The 19,111-nt window shown below is 39.5% G+C and overlaps 2 protein-coding genes across 2 annotated transcripts; one reads left to right on the forward strand and one right to left on the reverse strand.

Annotated features, from left to right (window-relative positions):
• Positions 1-829: 829 nt before the first annotated feature.
• On the forward strand, positions 830-3,159 carry LOC134812885 (uncharacterized). Its single transcript, XM_063820488.1, has 3 exons — positions 830-972; positions 1,073-1,135; positions 1,300-3,159. Exons 2-3 carry the CDS (start codon positions 1,081-1,083, stop codon positions 2,607-2,609), a joined length of 1,365 nt encoding a protein of 454 aa, XP_063676558.1. The 5' UTR covers positions 830-972; positions 1,073-1,080; the 3' UTR covers positions 2,610-3,159.
• A 5,317-nt stretch (positions 3,160-8,476) lies between these two features.
• LOC134813601 (sushi, von Willebrand factor type A, EGF and pentraxin domain-containing protein 1-like) lies at positions 8,477-13,874 on the reverse strand. The gene is made up of 7 exons (XM_063821466.1): positions 11,377-13,874; positions 11,006-11,179; positions 10,485-10,637; positions 10,052-10,231; positions 9,749-9,873; positions 8,800-9,548; positions 8,477-8,618 (listed from the first exon to the last, which is right to left on the reverse strand). The coding sequence occupies exons 1-6, from the start codon at positions 13,808-13,810 to the stop codon at positions 9,369-9,371; spliced, it is 3,246 nt and encodes a 1,081-aa protein (XP_063677536.1). The 5' UTR covers positions 13,811-13,874; the 3' UTR covers positions 8,477-8,618; positions 8,800-9,368.
• Positions 13,875-19,111: the final 5,237 nt, after the last annotated feature.

The raw sequence follows: 19,111 nt of genomic DNA on the forward strand, positions 1-19,111 counted from the left end.
TACTTGTTAAAGGTATACTTTACTTTTACTTGGCCCGTCACCCTTAGGGGCAGCTAGGACAAATAATTTTTATTTAATTTGCGTTTGCCACCACATTGGGCGTACAATTGTGCACTAAAATTGTTTTTTGAAATGTAATTTTAAGTGTTGAGTATTTACATAATAAGTTCAGTTGTTTTTTTACATTTATTTAGAAAAATCTCAAATTTCGTATTTGTGTTGGAAATGTACGGATATACTAACGCACTTAAAGTTAAATAACACCCCAGTTCCACATCTTTATCCACTTTCAGCCACGGACTTGAGAGTATCTGGTCGCGTTGATATATGTGCCGGCGCGCGCGGCTGACCGGAGACCATCTGGTAAGATGTTTTACGCCGAAATCAAGCATACATCAGCAATTCGGTAGCGCAGAGGACCGGAATAATCTTCGGAGGTCTACTGGGAACATCCCCCATTTGTCCCTGTCTGTTTAAGATTATCATAATTAAAGCTGATGATGTAAAGGATGCCATCCGTTTTGATACTTAAATGTTTACTTAGTGTTAAACACGAGCGAGGTTATATTATTATTCTCCGTTTATTTTACTCATTCTTTTACTAGTTACAGTCCGTTTCTAATTTATTACTATGTAATTTACTAGGTACTTTCTTCACATATTTTATTCAGGTATTTTATATTATAGCTGTAGTTATTTTCTTATATTATCACATTTTAAATTTTAGTAACTTAAGAGTAGTTTTACAATTGTAGCGTAGCATGATTGTCAAGCTATGTAGTAATTGCATTAGTGCAGTAAATGATATTTCTTGATTTGTTTACTTTACAGCTCACTAGTATGTAACCAGAGCGACAAGCTTGAACTGGCTGGAGGGGGTCCTCCAGCATAGCAAATTTGTGTTTCATTGTTTGACCAGGGCTTAAATAGTAATACTAAACACACGGAACTCTGGTTTCCTTATCTGGATAGGTATGAACAAATGTTTTTTTGGATTGTTTATACTGAAACCACACTGTTTTACACTATGATAATTAAGAATAATCGAAAAATGCAGTTATTAAAATTTCAGTTTACAGTATGAGGAGGTTTTCAAGGATCAGTCTCATAAAAATGATACTTTTGGTAGCAGGAGGTAAGAGTCAACTTACTTTTATTTGAACTTGTATGTATAATGCTCTGATCATGCCTTTACATTTGAATATTTATAATCATGGCTCATCGCATGAAACAATATCAAATCCCGATAAGTCATGTATTTTATCATAGCACCATTCATGACGTAATTTCTTATTTCAGGATTATTGATCCTGAACTATAATAATTACTACAACTTTACGTCAGAGCTTATCATAGAAGACGAACCTGTAAAAAGAGAATTGCTCAGCCAGGAAGAGGAAATACATTTACCTATTCCAACGTCAATTCAAGGATTTGATATCAAAAACATGATCGAACACCCTAAGAACCCTTCTATCGATAAAAAAGAAACCATTGACTTGATTGACGAAGATAAAGTAAATATTCAGAACCATCATAAGAAAGAGGATAAGAAAGAAGAACAGGTTCGTATACCTTTTTATTCTGAGCCAATAGGAGCGGAGGAGCAAATTGCAACTAGAATGGAGAACATCAATGAACTCTGTAACTCTGATTCAATGAAAATGCATAGAAAAGATTCAACACATCGAATATTAGGTAGGCGCAGTTTATATTTTTTCAAAGACTTTGGCCCCAAAGGAATCACTTGGTGTCCAGTATTTAAAGCGGGTAGTTCTACTTGGAGAGATTTTTTTATCGACCATCTTGTGGATCCAGATGCAACCGTAGGAAATGAACATTACAACCTTAGCCTCCTGTCCAAATTTACACTCTCACAGTTACTCAGACAGTTACGCAAATCCAAAAATCACAAATCCAAAGATCACAAATCCATTTCCAAAGATCTAGTAGTAGATGAGACAGAGGTAAACAATAGCATACTTTTCACGATTGTAAGACACCCTGTTTCTAGATTGATAAGCTACCTTCACAAGGTACAAAATTATCCTTTCGCGATGAAGCGACAACGTTTAACTTGGACCGAGGACGCCATTGTGAGCGCTAGGACAAACTCATCATGGGATGATGAGACTAAAAAGAAATACAGAACAGAATTGACTACATATGTGGACGAACTTGAGCCTTTAGTGGATCATGCTCCCTTTTCAAAAGACAATCCTTATCTCCATCCGCCACATCCAACTTTTGTGGAACTGGTTGACTTTATTATAAAACATAATACAGGAGGAAAGGGTGACAAAAAAGGAAGAAACGGTCACTGGCTGCCGGCCGTAGAATGGTGTGACATTTGTAGAAATGAGTATGATATCATAATTAAATTGGAAGAGGAACCGGACGAATTAATGGTTCTTTTAGAGAAACTGGATATGCTCCAGTACAAAGAAAGTTTCATGAAAAGACATAATTCTTCAAGTAATAAGTCAATTTCGGAGAAAGAGTTGATTGAGCAATATGTAAATCTTTTGAATGAACAGCAGAGAGAATTTTTAAATAAAATGTTTGCGAAAGATTTTAGATTCTTTGGTTATGAGAAGATTCCATTATAATTCACCAAAAAAGGTGTTCGCGTAATTTATATTCTTTATTTGGTTTTATTTTAATTCGAAATTTATTTTCTTAAAATAATGATATGTGACTTCCTTTCGAAAACGGGTGCAGGATCATATCCACAAATAAGTTCACTGGGGAATTAGGCTATAAGATCATGAATAAAGCGTATACGGACACGTTCATTTGAGTTTGAGGATATTGCTAAACAAAAATAATAGCGTTTTCGATGATAATGGCTTAATTTAGGGGTAAATGATTTTTTACCTTAATGAGGTCAATTCTGTCACATTATATGAAATTTGAAATTTTGGGTGAATTGCTGAAATCATTTATATCTGATTTTGGTTTGGAAGGCTCTATATAAGGAGATACAGTTGATTCAAGCTAAGGGCAGTTGATGGTAACATTGTCACAAAATGTTACGATTTCTTGCCCCTATTTTGAAGAACGATACCTCGATTAGAATTCAATATTCTTCCAAGAATGATTCGTAGCAAATCAGAACCCGTGTTTAACAATAATGAGTTTGATTTTACTAAGTTACCGAAATGTGGCGAAGTTCACTTTTCCTGCCCCAACAGTATAAATTCAATGTGATGAAAAATTGCCATGGGTTTTTATATTTCCTGCATAAATCAATTCCAACTATAATAAGGCATGTTGATGTGAATGAAAATCTATCTAACTTATGCAATGACTGATGTGACAACATTTACATTTATTGCCCCTGTTTGAAGAACTATACCTCGATTAGAATACAATGTTACCTTATCATCAGGCTTGTCCGCCGTCGCTAAATGGATCGGCGGCGGCGTTTCACTAAAATTACACCGGCGGCGGCGGCGTACGCCGGCGTGAGCCGTGAAATCAAGGCCAACTAAATTGAGGTCTATGAAATATGAATATGATCATGTACTTAATTTGGATAATTTAGACTTAACTTCAACAAATGATGTTGGTATATTGTTATGGTATTATCTGCTATCAAATAAAAGTTGAGACAAATTGATACAATTATTTTATTTAAGGTAAAATACATAAACAATAAATTATTGCTGAAATCAATGGATCTCTCAATCTTTTTTGTTGGAAACAAAATCATAGTTTTTAGAACAAAACAGTGTATAGATTTGAAATTCTTAACATTCATCCTAGATCGCTGACTAGAAAGAATTAAACCTGCAGCCGACCAGGTTCTTTCAATTTCCGCACTACTGGCAGGTTATACAATGCACTATTCTTACTATGTTTGAGAGTATTAGGGAAGTTTTTTGCCTATCGGCCCAAAATCTTAAAAGTTCGGATTGTAAAATTTCTTCTTCAGTCAAACTTATGAGTAGGTATCTGCTCAGTTCTTCTGATAATCAATATTGTTAAGTTAGCTAAAAGTGTGTATCATGTGTGTGTTGCCCCTAGCCGCTAATCGCTATCAGTAACACTGATATATCTTCAAATGAAGACAGAATTATTTTGAAGTCAGAAAATGCACGCCGTACGCCGATGTACGCCGGGGTGTATCGGCGGCGTTCGGCGTGGCAAAATCACCCGGCGGCGGCGGCGTTCGGCGGCGGCGGACAAGCCTGCTTATCATCATACCAATGTCGATAAAAAAGGAGCAAACAGAGTTATATTATGATTTCTTTGTGACGAAATTTACATGTTTTTACCATTTATCAAGTGGACCAAAGATGCCTGCTCTGGACTTGGTACCACAGAAAAATTCAAGTCAGCCCAGAACGCCGCTCAATTCAAAGAAAAAGTTGATTCTCTTCTTCAAACTGATATTTCCTCCCCTGACGACATTCGCAGTTTCAATGAAATTGTGATTGCCACCTTTATTAACCTGGCAAGTCAAGTTACCACCCAGAAAAGTGGAAAGCCCAGTACTAACAAAAACAAATGGTTTGATTGGAGTTGTAGGCATGCTAAACGATTAGTCTGTAGAGACGAAAGAGCCAAGAATAGCACCCACATCGATCCTATGCTCGTGGAATCCAACCGAGCAAGATTTTACCTCCGTAAGAAAGAATACAGGGCACAAACACGAGCTAGAAAGGGAGCTTACCTATACAAAGTTAACGAAAAAATCAACCATAGCAACAACATCAACTGGGCTGCTTTAAAAGACCTCTCGTCCGCTTGCAAGGACCCTGATACATTCGACATATATGACCTGGTCACATTTCACAAGTTCCTATACAATCAGAAGTGCAAGGACCCCTCGCACGGTGGACTACAAACGAACACTTCGACCAACGAAGCTGGTGAACAGGGAACCGAGTACCACCGCGAGCCATCAGTCGAACTTGAAAAACTCAACACAGAGTTTACTATCCAAGAACTGGAGAAAGTCACCAATAAGCTCCAGAATAACAAAAGCGTTTCATGTGATCTTATCTCCAACGAGATGCTCAAGAGCTCCAAACTCGGTCTCCAAAAAGTCCTTCTGAAACTATTCAATGGTTGCCTAACGCAAGGAATCTACCCATGGAACTGCTCAATAACTACCCCCCTACACAAGAAGGGGGACAAGCAGAACCCCGATAACTATAGAGCAATCACAGTCGGAAGTTGCCTTGGAAAACTCTCTGCATCCCTCCTCCTTGATAGGCTGATCGAATTCCGTAAAGTCGTGTGTCCCGACTTCCCTCACCAACTAGGATTCAGAGCTGGTGCCCAGTGCTCTGACCATATCCTGACCCTTACAACGATCATCGAGAAGTATACAAAGAAGCTGAAGAAGAAAATATTCGCTTGTTTCGTGGACTATCGTAAGGCGTTCGACACAGTCTGCAGGGATGCTCTCATGTACAAACTCAGTACACTTGGTATCGGAGGAAGCTTCTTCTCTTGCCTCCAGAACATGTACAGCAACTCAGTTACCCGTATCAAACTGAGCAAGAAGCTGTCGGACACCATCGATGTCACCATTGGTACCAAACAGGGGCATCCAATGTCTCCGGAGCTCTTCAAGATATACATTTATGACCTCTCCATTAGACTAGCAGCTCTTGAGGACATGTCAACACCAGAACTGAACGGCTTCTCGGTCAGCAATCTTCTGTGGGCAGACGACCTGATACTTTTGGCACTCGACGCCAGGCTTGTCCGCCGCCGCCGAACGCCGCCGCCGCCGGGTGATTTTGCCACGCCGAACGCCGCCGATACACCCCGGCGTACATCGGCGTACGGCGTGCATTTTCTGACTTCAAAATAATTCTGTCTTCATTTGAAGATATATCAGTGTTACTGATAGCGATTAGCGGCTAGGGGCAACACACACATGATACACACTTTTAGCTAACTTAACAATATTGATTATCAGAAGAACTGAGCAGATACCTACTCATAAGTTTGACTGAAGAAGAAATTTTACAATCCGAACTTTTAAGATTTTGGGCCGATAGGCAAAAAACTTCCCTAATACTCTCAAACATAGTAAGAATAGTGCATTGTATACCTGCCAGTAGTGCGGAAATTGAAAGAACCTGGTCGGCTGCAGGTTTAATTCTTTCTAGTCAGCGATCTAGGATGAATGTTAAGAATTTCAAATCTATACACTGTTTTGTTCTAAAAACTATGATTTTGTTTCCAACAAAAAAGATTGAGAGATCCATTGATTTCAGCAATAATTTATTGTTTATGTATTTTACCTTAAATAAAATAATTGTATCAATTTGTCTCAACTTTTATTTGATAGCAGATAATACCATAACAATATACCAACATCATTTGTTGAAGTTAAGTCTAAATTACCCAAATTAAGTACATGATCATATTCATATTTCATAGACCTCAATTTAGTTGGCCTTGATTTCACGGCTCACGCCGGCGTACGCCGCCGCCGCCGGTGTAATTTTAGTGAAACGCCGCCGCCGATCCATTTAGCGACGGCGGACAAGCCTGCTCGACGCCAATAGCCTGCAGAAACAACTTGATTGCCTGCACGAATTTGCAAGTAAATGGGAACTGTCAATTAATATCGACAAAACCAAAATCATGGTATTCAACTCAAGCTCTCGTTTGCTGAAGTGCTCCTACGGGTTCAAACTAGGGAACCTGGACATCTCATCGGCCAAATCTTACTGCTATCTAGGCATTCAATTCAGTCTCAACGGTTCATTTAAAGGTGCCATGAACGAACTAAGGAAAAAAGCACTAAGAGCATTTTTCTCGATCAGACGCATGGTCGACACTCGAGCATTAACAACAAAACCATGCTCAAGCTTATAGACAGCCTCGTTAAACCAGTCGCTACGTATGCCTGTCAGATATGGCTACCGTGTACAAAAATGGCAAAGGAGATGGCTTGCGCTGATGGTTCAAGACAGAACCTTGCTAGAGCTGCAACAAAGGACGCACTTGAGACAACACACCTGAAAATGCTGAAGTGGGTGCTCGGCTTACACAAGAAAGCTAACAACAACTTCTGATACGGAGATACGGGCAGGTTACCATGGGCCCTGTCGGTACTACCACAATGCCTGAGATACTTCGACAGATTGTCTCAGACATCACCTGACGTGAGCAGCGTCAACTTTCTTGTACATCAGACATTCCAAGAGCAGAAGAATCTAAACCTCTCTTGGTATAAGATCTGGAACTCGATCGCTCAGTCTGAATCCAAAGCGGCCAAATTCGCTCGAACCGACCAACACAGAGCAGATGGAACGACCTCAACTGCACATGGAAATTTGGTCGATCACTTTGTAAAAGATTGGAGAACAGATTATTGAGAGAGGGAGATACACAAAAGAAACTGGAACGTGGACGAGAGCCTGCAGATTCTGCTGCAACAAGGAGAACGTTCAAGGCTTAGAATATCTCCCCTTTTTCGAAGGAACAATCATTGAAAATGAAGAACACTGCCTCACTGAATGTCCAATGTACCACTCAGCGAGACTTTCACTGTCGGACAACCTTAAGAGTCTTCTGCTGCTCAAGGAATACGGAGCTATCATGAATTCTGCCCATGTGCAAGAACTGGGCAAATTCCTTTGCAACTGTCACCGCATCAGGAACCCGAAAAAGACGCCAATACTGCCTGTCACCCCATCAGGACTACCAACTCAACAGACATAATACAGATCAACCATCATTATGCAGATATTACGATCTGTTGTACGAGCATGGAACACTAGTGATTACTGTTTCCAGTACGTTGTGACTGTGAGTGGGAGGACTGTTCGAGTATGAATGTGTCTTTTGTGGACTCGAATATTGATTTCGCAGTTTAGTGATCATTGAAGTTGCCTTTTACTACTTCCTCTTATGTTAAATTATTATTTCAGCAATTATTTCTATTTCGGTTGTTTGTACGGGAGTTAAATTTTAAGTGCTTTCGTTTTAAATTTTCATGATTCTTGAAATTCGAATTTTACTCACTCTAGGTATGTTACTCATTCATGTATAGTCGAGACGATGGTGTTAGTGCCAGCTCCGACAACTTTACGTTTAATTCCGTTTAATTCCGTTTAATTCCGTTTAATTCCATGATGAGATGTTATAATTGTGCCAATGTTAACATATTACTGACACATAATCATTTATATGACCGGTGTGCGGTTGAAATATTGTTAATTGATCCATAGTACGTACTATAGGGTGTTTAAGTTGGTATACTAATATTTGCTCAATTTCACACATGTTGAGATATCATAAAAATATATCTGACAAAGTTTGCCTAGAGGATGAGACGATTATCCCAACCATTGAGGGTTTATATAATTTCATAGTGTGACAAATTTTACCTCGTCGTGCCATTTAATAGGGCCACTAATATTTACCAATATCCTCAAACTTCAATGAACGTGTTCAATATCCATATATCAAGCTTTTCAGTTGCAAAAGAAATTTAACAAACCTTGTTTCCCAAGATTTGACATTCCAAGGAGCATAACACCGTCCTGAACTGTAGGGACCTGGCACGACGACAGCTTGTTTATACAGCTCCCTGGGGTTGGATCTAGTTCCCCTCCGTGTTTGCATAGTGATGTTGTTGCTCCCTGTCATACAAGGGGAGGGATAAATTGAAAATCGTAAAGGCATTTAAGGTATATAACTTATAAGCTGTTAATATTGTACAATTGTTAAGATTTAGGACTCCTGAACTTTCCAGGACATTCTTCCGGTGATAAGTGATGGATAATTAAATAGGGACAGTCACTAATACTAATTAATACCAACCGAAGGAACGAAGCCGTGGTGACAACGAAGGATCGCTTCCTGGCCCACCTTCGTTAATCGTGGTATGACAGATCCACTTCTAACTGTTGGGGCTTTACATTGCTTACTTATGCACCTGCAAGTAAAGGCAGGACAGTCGACTAAATGTGTATATCATCGATTATGGTATGATAAAGATTTACATTGCATTCGCATCAGAAAAGCAAAATTAAAAATGTACCATAGAAGTATTTTTGAAATGACTTACGATCCAAGGGGTACATGATCATTGCAAGATACATATCCTCGTCCCTTCAGCTCAAATCCGGGATTACAAGATATTCTGACCACGTAACCTTGCTAAATGACAACAACATGTATAATTCTCGGTGCTAAATCAATATGTTTAAGTTGATACCTTTTTCAGGTTCTATAGCTGATTGACTTGATGTATTTAGACTGATTGGTATATCATGTTTTTAAATCACGTGCACTTTTTAAATCCGTTTTATCATTAAGGAAAACAATTTCTGACTGACTCACTGAGCTTGTAACTATTGAATTATCAATTATAAAAACATTTACTGTATCTAAGTAGAAATGCAAAAGCTGATAAAAATTTCGAAAATAACACATTGACATAATGAAATCACCCTGATAAGAGAGCCATTAGGAGTGGAGTAGGGGAAGGCCGGGCAGTCTGATTTAGCACAGGCTCCAATGTCGGGCACCAGAACTCCTCTCCTACACACTGAAGTGTTGGCTCCGACCTGCGATTACTTTACATTATGCAGTGGTAGTTGGGTGGTATAACCAGCGAGTAAAACACTTCACCAGCAATGGTAAATGAAAATTCTGGAAATTATGAGTAGATAGTCCATTTGGTAACACGCTAGACAACATTTTGTATATCATCCAGAACATGGGATCAGACAATTTGAGTGCGCGGTAAAAAGAGGGATTTACTAACCAAGTCGTAGCCAGGATCGCAATTAAGCGATACATTATCTCCATGAGTGACAGAGAAAGAGGAATAGATACCAAATCTTCTAATTGGCAACTGACATTCTCTTACACACCGTCCAATGGGTGGATCTAATTGAAAAATATGTAATTGGAAGCATCAGTCATCAGAGTTGTCAGTTTGAATAGGTCAACGTTTACCAAGCTAATGTGGACAGTTTTAAGCAGAATTTTGTTCTTTTGAAATAGAAATTCTATTTTTTTGCATTTTTTACGACAAAAGTTTTCCTACAACCCTTAATTCACTAACCAAACTCAAAACTAGACAAGCAGGAGGACTGACTGTTCCCACGAAGAGCAAACCCTTTCCAACACTTTAAGAACACAGTGTCTCCAACAGTTACCCTTCCTGTGGCGGGGAGACCTAGGATCGTTCTAAAGGACCCATTAGCGACTGCAGGTAGTGGACATTTCCCTAATTCACATCTCCCTGTAAAGGAAAGCAGTTTGGTCGGATAATTATAATTATACAGGTTGAAATGCATAAACCCAAAAAATGTGCTTTTCATTGAGTGGCAGGCTTTTATAAGATTTTATCGAAAAAAATCAAGTTTCATGATGGGATCACGTTTTACGTTTACAATATCAAATATCAGCAATGAATTATTGTATTTGTCAATAGATTAATAGTGTGATGATACAAACAAACTAAACATTTTCCCACAAGATATGAGATTACCTACCTAGCGGTTGGTCAAGTCGTCCTGTCTCAGTACAAAGGGAGACACCGTTCCCTGTTTGTTCATATCCCAGGTTGCAACTGAGTGTGATGTTTTCTCCTTCAAGTAATCGGTATTTCTTCAGTACTCCACCATGTATTGGAGATACTCTGCACACTGATCGGAAATACTCTGCATAATCGTGAGAATAGCACGAACTACAAGTGTGATACCATGTGTTAAGTGTGATACCATGTGTTAAGTGTGATACCATGTGTTAAGTGTGATACCATGTGTTAAGTGTGATACCATGTGTTAAGTGTGATACCATGTGTTAAGTGTGATACCATGTGTTAAGTGTGATACCATGTGTTAAGTGTGATACCATGTGTTAAGTGTGATACCATGTGTCCAATGCTGTTAGAATATTTTAATAATCGCACATTCTATCAAACTTCGTATTGGAATCTTTAAGTTTATGAATGCACAAAAAAAAGCATCAAAAAAGCATTACTCTAAATCTGAAGATGGAAAAGTTTTCTCACCTCTCTTGCAAATACCAAGTTCTGATTTCACGACACCCTTATGGCACAGTGAGTAGTGATTACCCGACAACTTGAAACCTTCATCACATATCATAGAGAAATATAAACCCGACTTGATAGGGTCCGGAGGTTGAGGCGTTCCGTGAAGTATTACTGGAGGTTTACAGTAGCTCCCTGGAAACAAAGTGAAGTATTACTGGAGGTTTACAGTAGCTCCCTGGGAACAAATCAGGTCTATTTATTTGTCATTTATTTGGGTAATGGGACATTTTATATTGAAAAAAATCAAAATGATTATTAGGAGGATGAATAAGGATTCGTTAGTCGATTTAAAAATAAAACGGGTAACAATATTTTAACAAGTGACCTACCATTAGGGACACAAGAGCCAATGTCTGGAGCGAACCTACCATCCCCACCACACCTAATAACATGATCAGTCCTGTTATACAAATACCCCTCATCACACCCCACTCGTACCTCTGTTGAGGCTGGGACCTCCCCTGGAGGGTCCAATACTCCGTGTTCTATAATGATCGGGGGACACATTATCTTGGGCTCTGCAACTTGGCTATTTGGAAGGCTGTTCTCTTCTGACTCTGAGATTTCGTTTGATATGTCATCTGGTTCTGATGTAGCAACTTGGTTTGGGATCACTGTACTGTTACGGGAAATGTAGTGAGAAATACCATTTGTCCGCTGTGAAGGAGAAGATTTACTTTCACCCTCCGTACTTCCCTTGTTGGGAGTCACTAAACTAGGGTCGTTACCGTAGTCGGGGGTGCTGTAAAGTAAATGTGAAGTAGGTGCTTCTGTCTGGATACGGTTATCTTCTGTTAAAGTATATTTTGATATTTCTCCTGTTGTTGAGGGGTTTGTAGAAAGTCTTTTGTAGGGATTTTCCTTCGGTTCAACTGTGGATTGTTGAAACTGATTATTTGAATTGGAGTCATTGGAAATTTCCTTATCATAGTTGTCAATGCCATCGGAATCATTCTCCTCGCTGATGATCTGAACAACAGCTTTGGTAAGGAACCCAACCTCAATAAACTCTTGATCCAGAGACTTATCAAGATCGTCCTTGTTTTCACAAGTCCCAGTTACTCCATCATACGAGCCATTTGACAGGCAGGTGAAAGTAGGAGAATCTCCTACATATTCGAGACCTGCCAGACAGATTACAAAAACTTTCTCAAAAGCACTGGGCTTGGCTGTTGGCACGATAATGGCTTTATCAACGTCAAGTTCGGGACACTGAATTCGCGTACATTCCCCGAGCTTGGGCTCAAATTGAAGATCAATCCCACAGAAATGGACAGCAGTTGGTCTTGAGTACAAATAGCCATCATCACAAATTACCTCTACCAAAGCTCCCATTAAAACCTCTGAATCTGGCCTAGTCTCACCGTTCTGGACACCAACTTTTGAGCACCTGCCCAGGGGCTTATCCTCAATACACTCCCCAAACTCCAAATTGTAGGTACCATCTCCCTGACAGTAATGTAAATAGTTGGTACGAGAGTACGAGTATCCAGGTACACACTCCACTTTGAGCCAGGTATCTATCAAAGCAGGTGAAGCAGGGATGAGAGAGTTGGCTATCTTAGGGGTGGAGCAGTGAGTGGGTCTCCTCTCTGTCAGTGACGAGGCATTGCTTTCCTCCGCAACACACCTACCAATAGGTGGGGTGTAAGTCTGAGAGTTCAGGCAGATGTGGATACATTTGTTAAGAGAATATTGGTAGCCAGGGTGACATTCCATTTGTACCCACATCCCTATCGGGGTGGCTGGAAGGGAGAGGGAACCTGGGATCTTGATGGGTGGACAGCTGAGAGAAGGGCCAGGAAACAGCCGTATACACTTTCCCATTTTCGGTACAAGTTCTCCATTTCTATCGCAAAAGTGATTTGTTTCTGATAAAGTGTAAGTAAAGTGGGAATTGCAAGTAACTTTGACCCAAGCACCTGCAGATACCATTTTGGATGTGTCAACGTGTGCGTTTAATATCACCGGAACTGAGCACTGGAGAATAGGATTACAGGATCCAATTGGTGGGTTGAATCTCCCACGATGAGTACAAGAATGAGTTGTCGAGAGGAGCGAGTAGACATACCCTGCACTGCAAACTATCCTTATTGTTTTACCAGGTAGCGAGGTGGCTGATCTGCTGGTTATAGCATTGTCGATCTTAGGAATACGACACCTCCTTATAGGTTCAGATCTGAAGCAGTTTCCTATAACTCCTTCGTATTTTCCATCACTGCGGCACAGTATGAAGGGGGTAGGCTCCGAGTAAGCAAATCCCTCGAAACATTTAATCTGAGCCCAAGAATTGGAAGTTACCACACCCCTAGGATGGACCTCTCCAAATGCAACATCCATTTCAGGACAATCAAGAGCCTCGGGTTGACAGAACCCAACAGTCCCCTCTAAAGATAGAGAATCAGGTCTGCAGTAGAGTCGGGACCCGGCGTGAGAGTGTTTGAAACCTTGATCACAGATAACTGTCACCCAGTGTCCACTCATAATCAGACCTGGTGAGCTTATTCTACCTTGAGCTATACGAGGTTTATCACAATAATCTTTACGGCACTGACCAACTCTAATATCGTACCGTCCGTCGGGTAAACACTGAAGAAACTCCCAAGGCTCGCTGTATTTGTACCCTTTCTCACAATGAACACTGACGAACGAATCTGGTTTAACAGGGCCCCGTGGTCGGACTGAGCCTCTGGGGATGTTTAACTGAGGACAGGTGGAGACAGGAGAGCAGAATCCACAGGATACAGGACATGTCTGTGACATATAGGAGCGCTGGGAGGAGCAGAGACCATCATCAGCCCAGCCTGGGCAATGGGAGTGGGCGTCCCTACACACTGAAATATAAAACCATGGTTAATGGTCATTGATCACAATGGGGCGTACATGACTTTTAATAAGTTTTCTGATCAATTAGGAGACTTTTGAATTAGACATTGAATACCGAGACTTTCAAAGAGACCTCATCTAGAACTATAATATATATATACTAATAATATACGCTAATCTAACTGCGTATAATGCGATTACACTATTTATTGCACGAGGCGCAGCCGATTGTAAATTGATATAATAATCGCACGAGGCGAAGCTGAGTTTGATTATTGCAGTTATTTCACAAGGCGCAGCCGAGTGCAATAACTGGTGTAATCGCATCATACATGCAGTTAGATTCGCGCATAACTCCACGCTTCTGGTGTTATAATTAGTGCGATTAGTTTATAATCACACCGACTATGTTGTTATATACGCTAATCTTACTGCGTATAATACGATTACACTATTAATTGCACGAGGCGCAACCGAGTCTAAATTGATACAATAATCGCACGAGGTGAAGCCGAGTTCGATTATTGCAGTTATTTCACGAGGCGCAGCCGAGTGCAATAACTGGTGTAAAATTTGCTGTGCATTTTTCAGAATTTGGCCGCCAAATTTTTAAAGGCCTAACTCAAAATTCAACAACAAAACTTAATGTCGAAATGCGATTCTACGTTAATTCTGAAAATTTCATGAAAAAATATTGAAACCCTATTGATTTTTATTGTTTTAAGCGAAATCAGTTTTGAAAATATCGCGAACTGAGATATGGGCGATTTTGTTCATTTTTTACGATTATTTGAACACAGAATCCACAGTAAGGTAAATATTGAGCTGATAATCGTAAAGAATGTGTAGTTTAGGCTTACCTTTTATATAAAGTTGGTTTTATTCAAAAACATTGATATTTGACCAATTTATAGGCCAAAATCGATCAAATTTGGTGCGTATGTCCAAATATGGGTATATAGTTTTTAGCTCGTAACTCAGTCATTTTTCGTCCAATCTTGATGAAATTTCACATGCGAGTTCAGGGGATCACTATAGCTACAAGTAGAGCACCTAAAATGAGGGTATTTGGCTAAATTTGGCCTAGTTTGGACTAAATATGGGCGTGGCTGCCCCGCGGGCACCGTTTGGCGGTTGGGGTTCGGGACCCTCTCAAAAGTTCGGTCACCGGTCCTAGTTTGTTAGTCAACTGCTATCTCGAAATCAAGTTTCACAAAAAAATCAGGGTGAACCCCCCTTATTATTCTTAAGCTACAAACTTATATTTAACTAAGCTACAAACCTATATTTGATTAAGCTATTAACCTATATTTGATTAAGCTATTAACCTATATTTGATTAAGGGGGGGGGGGGGGGGGGGGGGGGGGGGTTCACCCTGATTGATGTAAAACTTAGTTTCGAGATACCAGTTGACCAACAAACTAGGACCGGTGACCGAACTTTTGAGGGGGTCCCGGACCCCAACCGCCAAATGGTGCCCGCGGGGCAGCCACGCCCATATTTAGTCCAAACTAGGCCAAATTTAGCCAAATACCCTCAGCATGCCCAAAACCCAGATGCTCTACTTGTAGCTAGTGATCCCCTGAACTCGCATATGAAATTTCATCAAGATTGGAGGAAAAATAACTGAGTTATGAGCTAACAACTATGTTTATATATGGCATACGCACCAAATTTGATCGATTTTGGCCTATAAATTGGTCAAATATCAATATTTTTGAATGAAATCAACTTTATATGAAAGGTATGCCCAAACTACACATTCCCTATGATTATCATGTCAGCTCAATATCTACCTTACCTAACTGTGGATTCTGTGTACAAATAATCGCCAAAAATGAACAAAATCGCCCATATCTCAGTTTGCGATATTTGCGAAACTGACTTCGCTCAAAACAATAGAACTCAATAGGGTTTCAATATTTTTTCACGAAATTTTCAGAATCAACGTAGAATCGCCTCATGACCTTAAGTTTTGGGACAGAATTTTGAGTAAGGCCTTTAAATTTGGCGGCCAAATTATGAAATTTGCCGGGCATTTTTCAGAATTTGGCCGCCAAATTTTCGGTCACTGGTCCTAGTTTGTTGGTCAACTGCTATCTCGAAACCAAGTTTCACAAAAAAAATCAGGGTGAACCCCCCCCCCCCCCCCCCCTTAAGCTACAAACCTATATTTGATTAAGCTACAAACCTATATTTGATTAAGCTACAAACCTATATTTGATTAAGCTACAAACCTATATTTGATTAAGCTACAAACCTATAGCTATATCTGATTAAGCTACAAACATATATCTGATTAAGCTACAAACCTATATTTGATTAAGCTACAAATCTATATTTGATTAAGCTACAGACCTATATTTGATTAAGCTACAAATCTATATTTGATTAAGCTACAAACCTATATTTTATTAAGCTACAAACTTATATTTAACTAAGCTACAAACCTATATTTGATTAAGCTATTAACCTATATTTGATTAAGCTATTAACCTATATTTGATTAAGCTACAAACCTATATTTGATTAAGCTATTGACCTATATTTTATTAAGCTATTAACCTATATTTGATTAAGCTATTAGCCTATATTTGATTAAGTTACAAACCTAAATTTGATTTAGCTGCAGGTAACTGGCACATCCACACAAACAGTAGGATTTGTCTTCCCAGTTCCATTTGGAATGTTGGGCAGCTAAATTGGATTCCTGGTTCGTTTTGATTTCATGAGGGAATTCATGTCGTCTTTTTTGGGCAAGGGATCCTAGAAGATCGAAATTATAAAACTTGTCTTGTTATACACATTTGACAGTGCATCAACATTAAAACATTAATGTTTAATTCTTAAATATTCTTCAAAATTAAAAAATAATCCGTTCTTCATACTGATTATAATTTGTAATGAAAGCAATGTGTTTATTCAGAAGTTCAGATGAAACGACGGTGTTTGCCCAAAAACAACTTAACATGCCGCAAATTGATTTCATAGATTACTTAATGTTCATGTTAATCGGAGACAAAATTGCTCGTCAAAGAAACAAAGTAAAATGTTTGAACCCGGTGTGGAGGCAGCGTTTATGAGTTCATAAAAACTCCCACTGCAGGGGAGGCGGTCACCAAGACACTGAACAAAACAGTTCGGTGGACGTTGGCAGAACAGCAAAGTACCATTGCGCACTTGCAAAATGTGTACTATTGAGCTTCGACTCGATAATTACCAATTAAGGCATCCGGCGTTTTGTAATTGAAGCTGTTATATCCCTGAACCTCTGATGCATAACAATAAAGGTAGCTTATTAATAAAAATGAGTGTCCTTTTCTTTCATTTTTGATAAAATTCATGATTTGATTTTAAAAACTGAATGAGATACTTGTAGAACAACTTGCTGCTGCAGGATTATTCTATGTTCGTTGAGATATCCCATATCATATTAAGAAATATTCGCAGCAAATATTTCATCCAGATAATTCAGGTTATACTATAAATATAAATTAAAAACGAAGGCGGGTGCAAAAAAATTCACAAAAGCAGCAAAAGATTAGCACAACCTGGTGCACAACATCCACCTCACAGTAGGCACAGACGCAAAATAAATTAAACCAATTAAGGTAAATAATTCAAATAATTGGAGCAATTCAGCTACTACATTAACTTGGGGGTGCAGTAATCATATTTACCAGCGAGTTTGCGTATAATTTGATTAGCAGCCGCACCGTCTCTCTTCATCAGAGTGGCAATATTTAGGGACTACCAAATAATAAGGAGCTGCACCGTCTCTCTTCATCAGAGTGGCAATATTTAGGGACTACCAAATAATAAGGAGCTGCACCGTCTCTCTTTATCAGAGTGGCAATATTTAGGGACTACCAAATAATAAGGAGCTGCACCGTCTCTCTTTATCAGAGTGGCAATATTTAGGGACTATCAAATAATAAGGAGCTGCACCGTCTCTCTTCATCAGAATGGCAATATTTAGGGACTACCAAATAATAAAGAGCTGCACCGTCTCTCTTCATCAGAGTGGCAATATTTAGGGACTACCAAATAATAAGGAGCTGCACCGTCTCTCTTCATCAGAATGGCAATATTTAGGGACTACCAAATAATAAGGAGCTGCACCGTCTCTCTTCATCAGAGTGGCAATATTTAGGGACTACCAAATAATAAGGAGCTGCACCGTCTCTCTTTATCAGAGTGGCAATATTTAGGGACTACCAAATAATAAGGAGCTGCACCGTCTCTCTTTATCAGAGTGGCAATATTTAGGGACTACCAAATAATAAGGAGCTGCACCGTCTCTCTTTATCAGAGTGGCAATATTTAGGGACTACCAAATAATAAGGAGCTGCACCGTCTCTCTTCATCAGAGTGGCAATATTTAGGGACTACCAAATAATAAGGAGCTGCACCGTCTCTCTTTATCAGAGTGGAAATATTTAGGGACTACCAAATAATAAGGAGCTGCACCGTCTCTCTTTATCAGAGTGGCAATATTTAGGGACTACCAAATAATAAGGAGCTGCACCGTCTCTCTTTATCAGAGTGGCAATATTTAGGGACTACCAAATAATAAGGAGCTGCACCGTCTCTCTTTATCAGAGTGGCAATATTTAGGGACTACCAAATAATAAGGAGCTGCACCGTCTCTTTTTATCAGAGTGGCAATATTTAGGGACTACCAAATAATAAGGAGCTGCACCGTCTCTCTTCATCAGAGTGGCAATATTTAGGGACTACCAAATAATAAGGAGCTGCACCGTCTCTCTTTATCAGAGTGGCAATATTTAGGGACTACCAAATAATAAGGAGCTGCACCGTCTCTCTTCATCAGAGTGGCAATATTTAGGGACTACCAAATAATAAGGAGCTGCACCGTCTCTCTTTATCAGAGTGGCAATATTTAGGGACTACCAAATAATAAGGAGCTGCACCGTCTCTCTTTATCAGAGTGGCAATATTTAGGGACTACCAAATAATAAGGAGCTGCACCGTCTCTCTTCATCAGAGTGGCAATATTTAGGGACTACCAAATAATAAGGAGCTGCACCGTCTCTCTTTATCAGAGTGGAAATATTTAGGGACTACCAAATAATAAGGAGCTGCACCGTCTCTCTTTATCAGAGTGGCAATATTTAGGGACTACCAAATAATAAGGAGCTGCACCGTCTCTCTTTATCAGAGTGGCAATATTTAGGGACTACCAAATAATAAGGAGCTGCACCGTCTCTCTTCAT

Source organism: Bolinopsis microptera, chromosome 3, assembly GCF_026151205.1.
Source record: "Bolinopsis microptera isolate Bmic1 chromosome 3, MBARI_Bmic_1.0, whole genome shotgun sequence".
Lineage (NCBI taxonomy): Eukaryota > Metazoa > Ctenophora > Tentaculata > Lobata > Bolinopsidae > Bolinopsis > Bolinopsis microptera.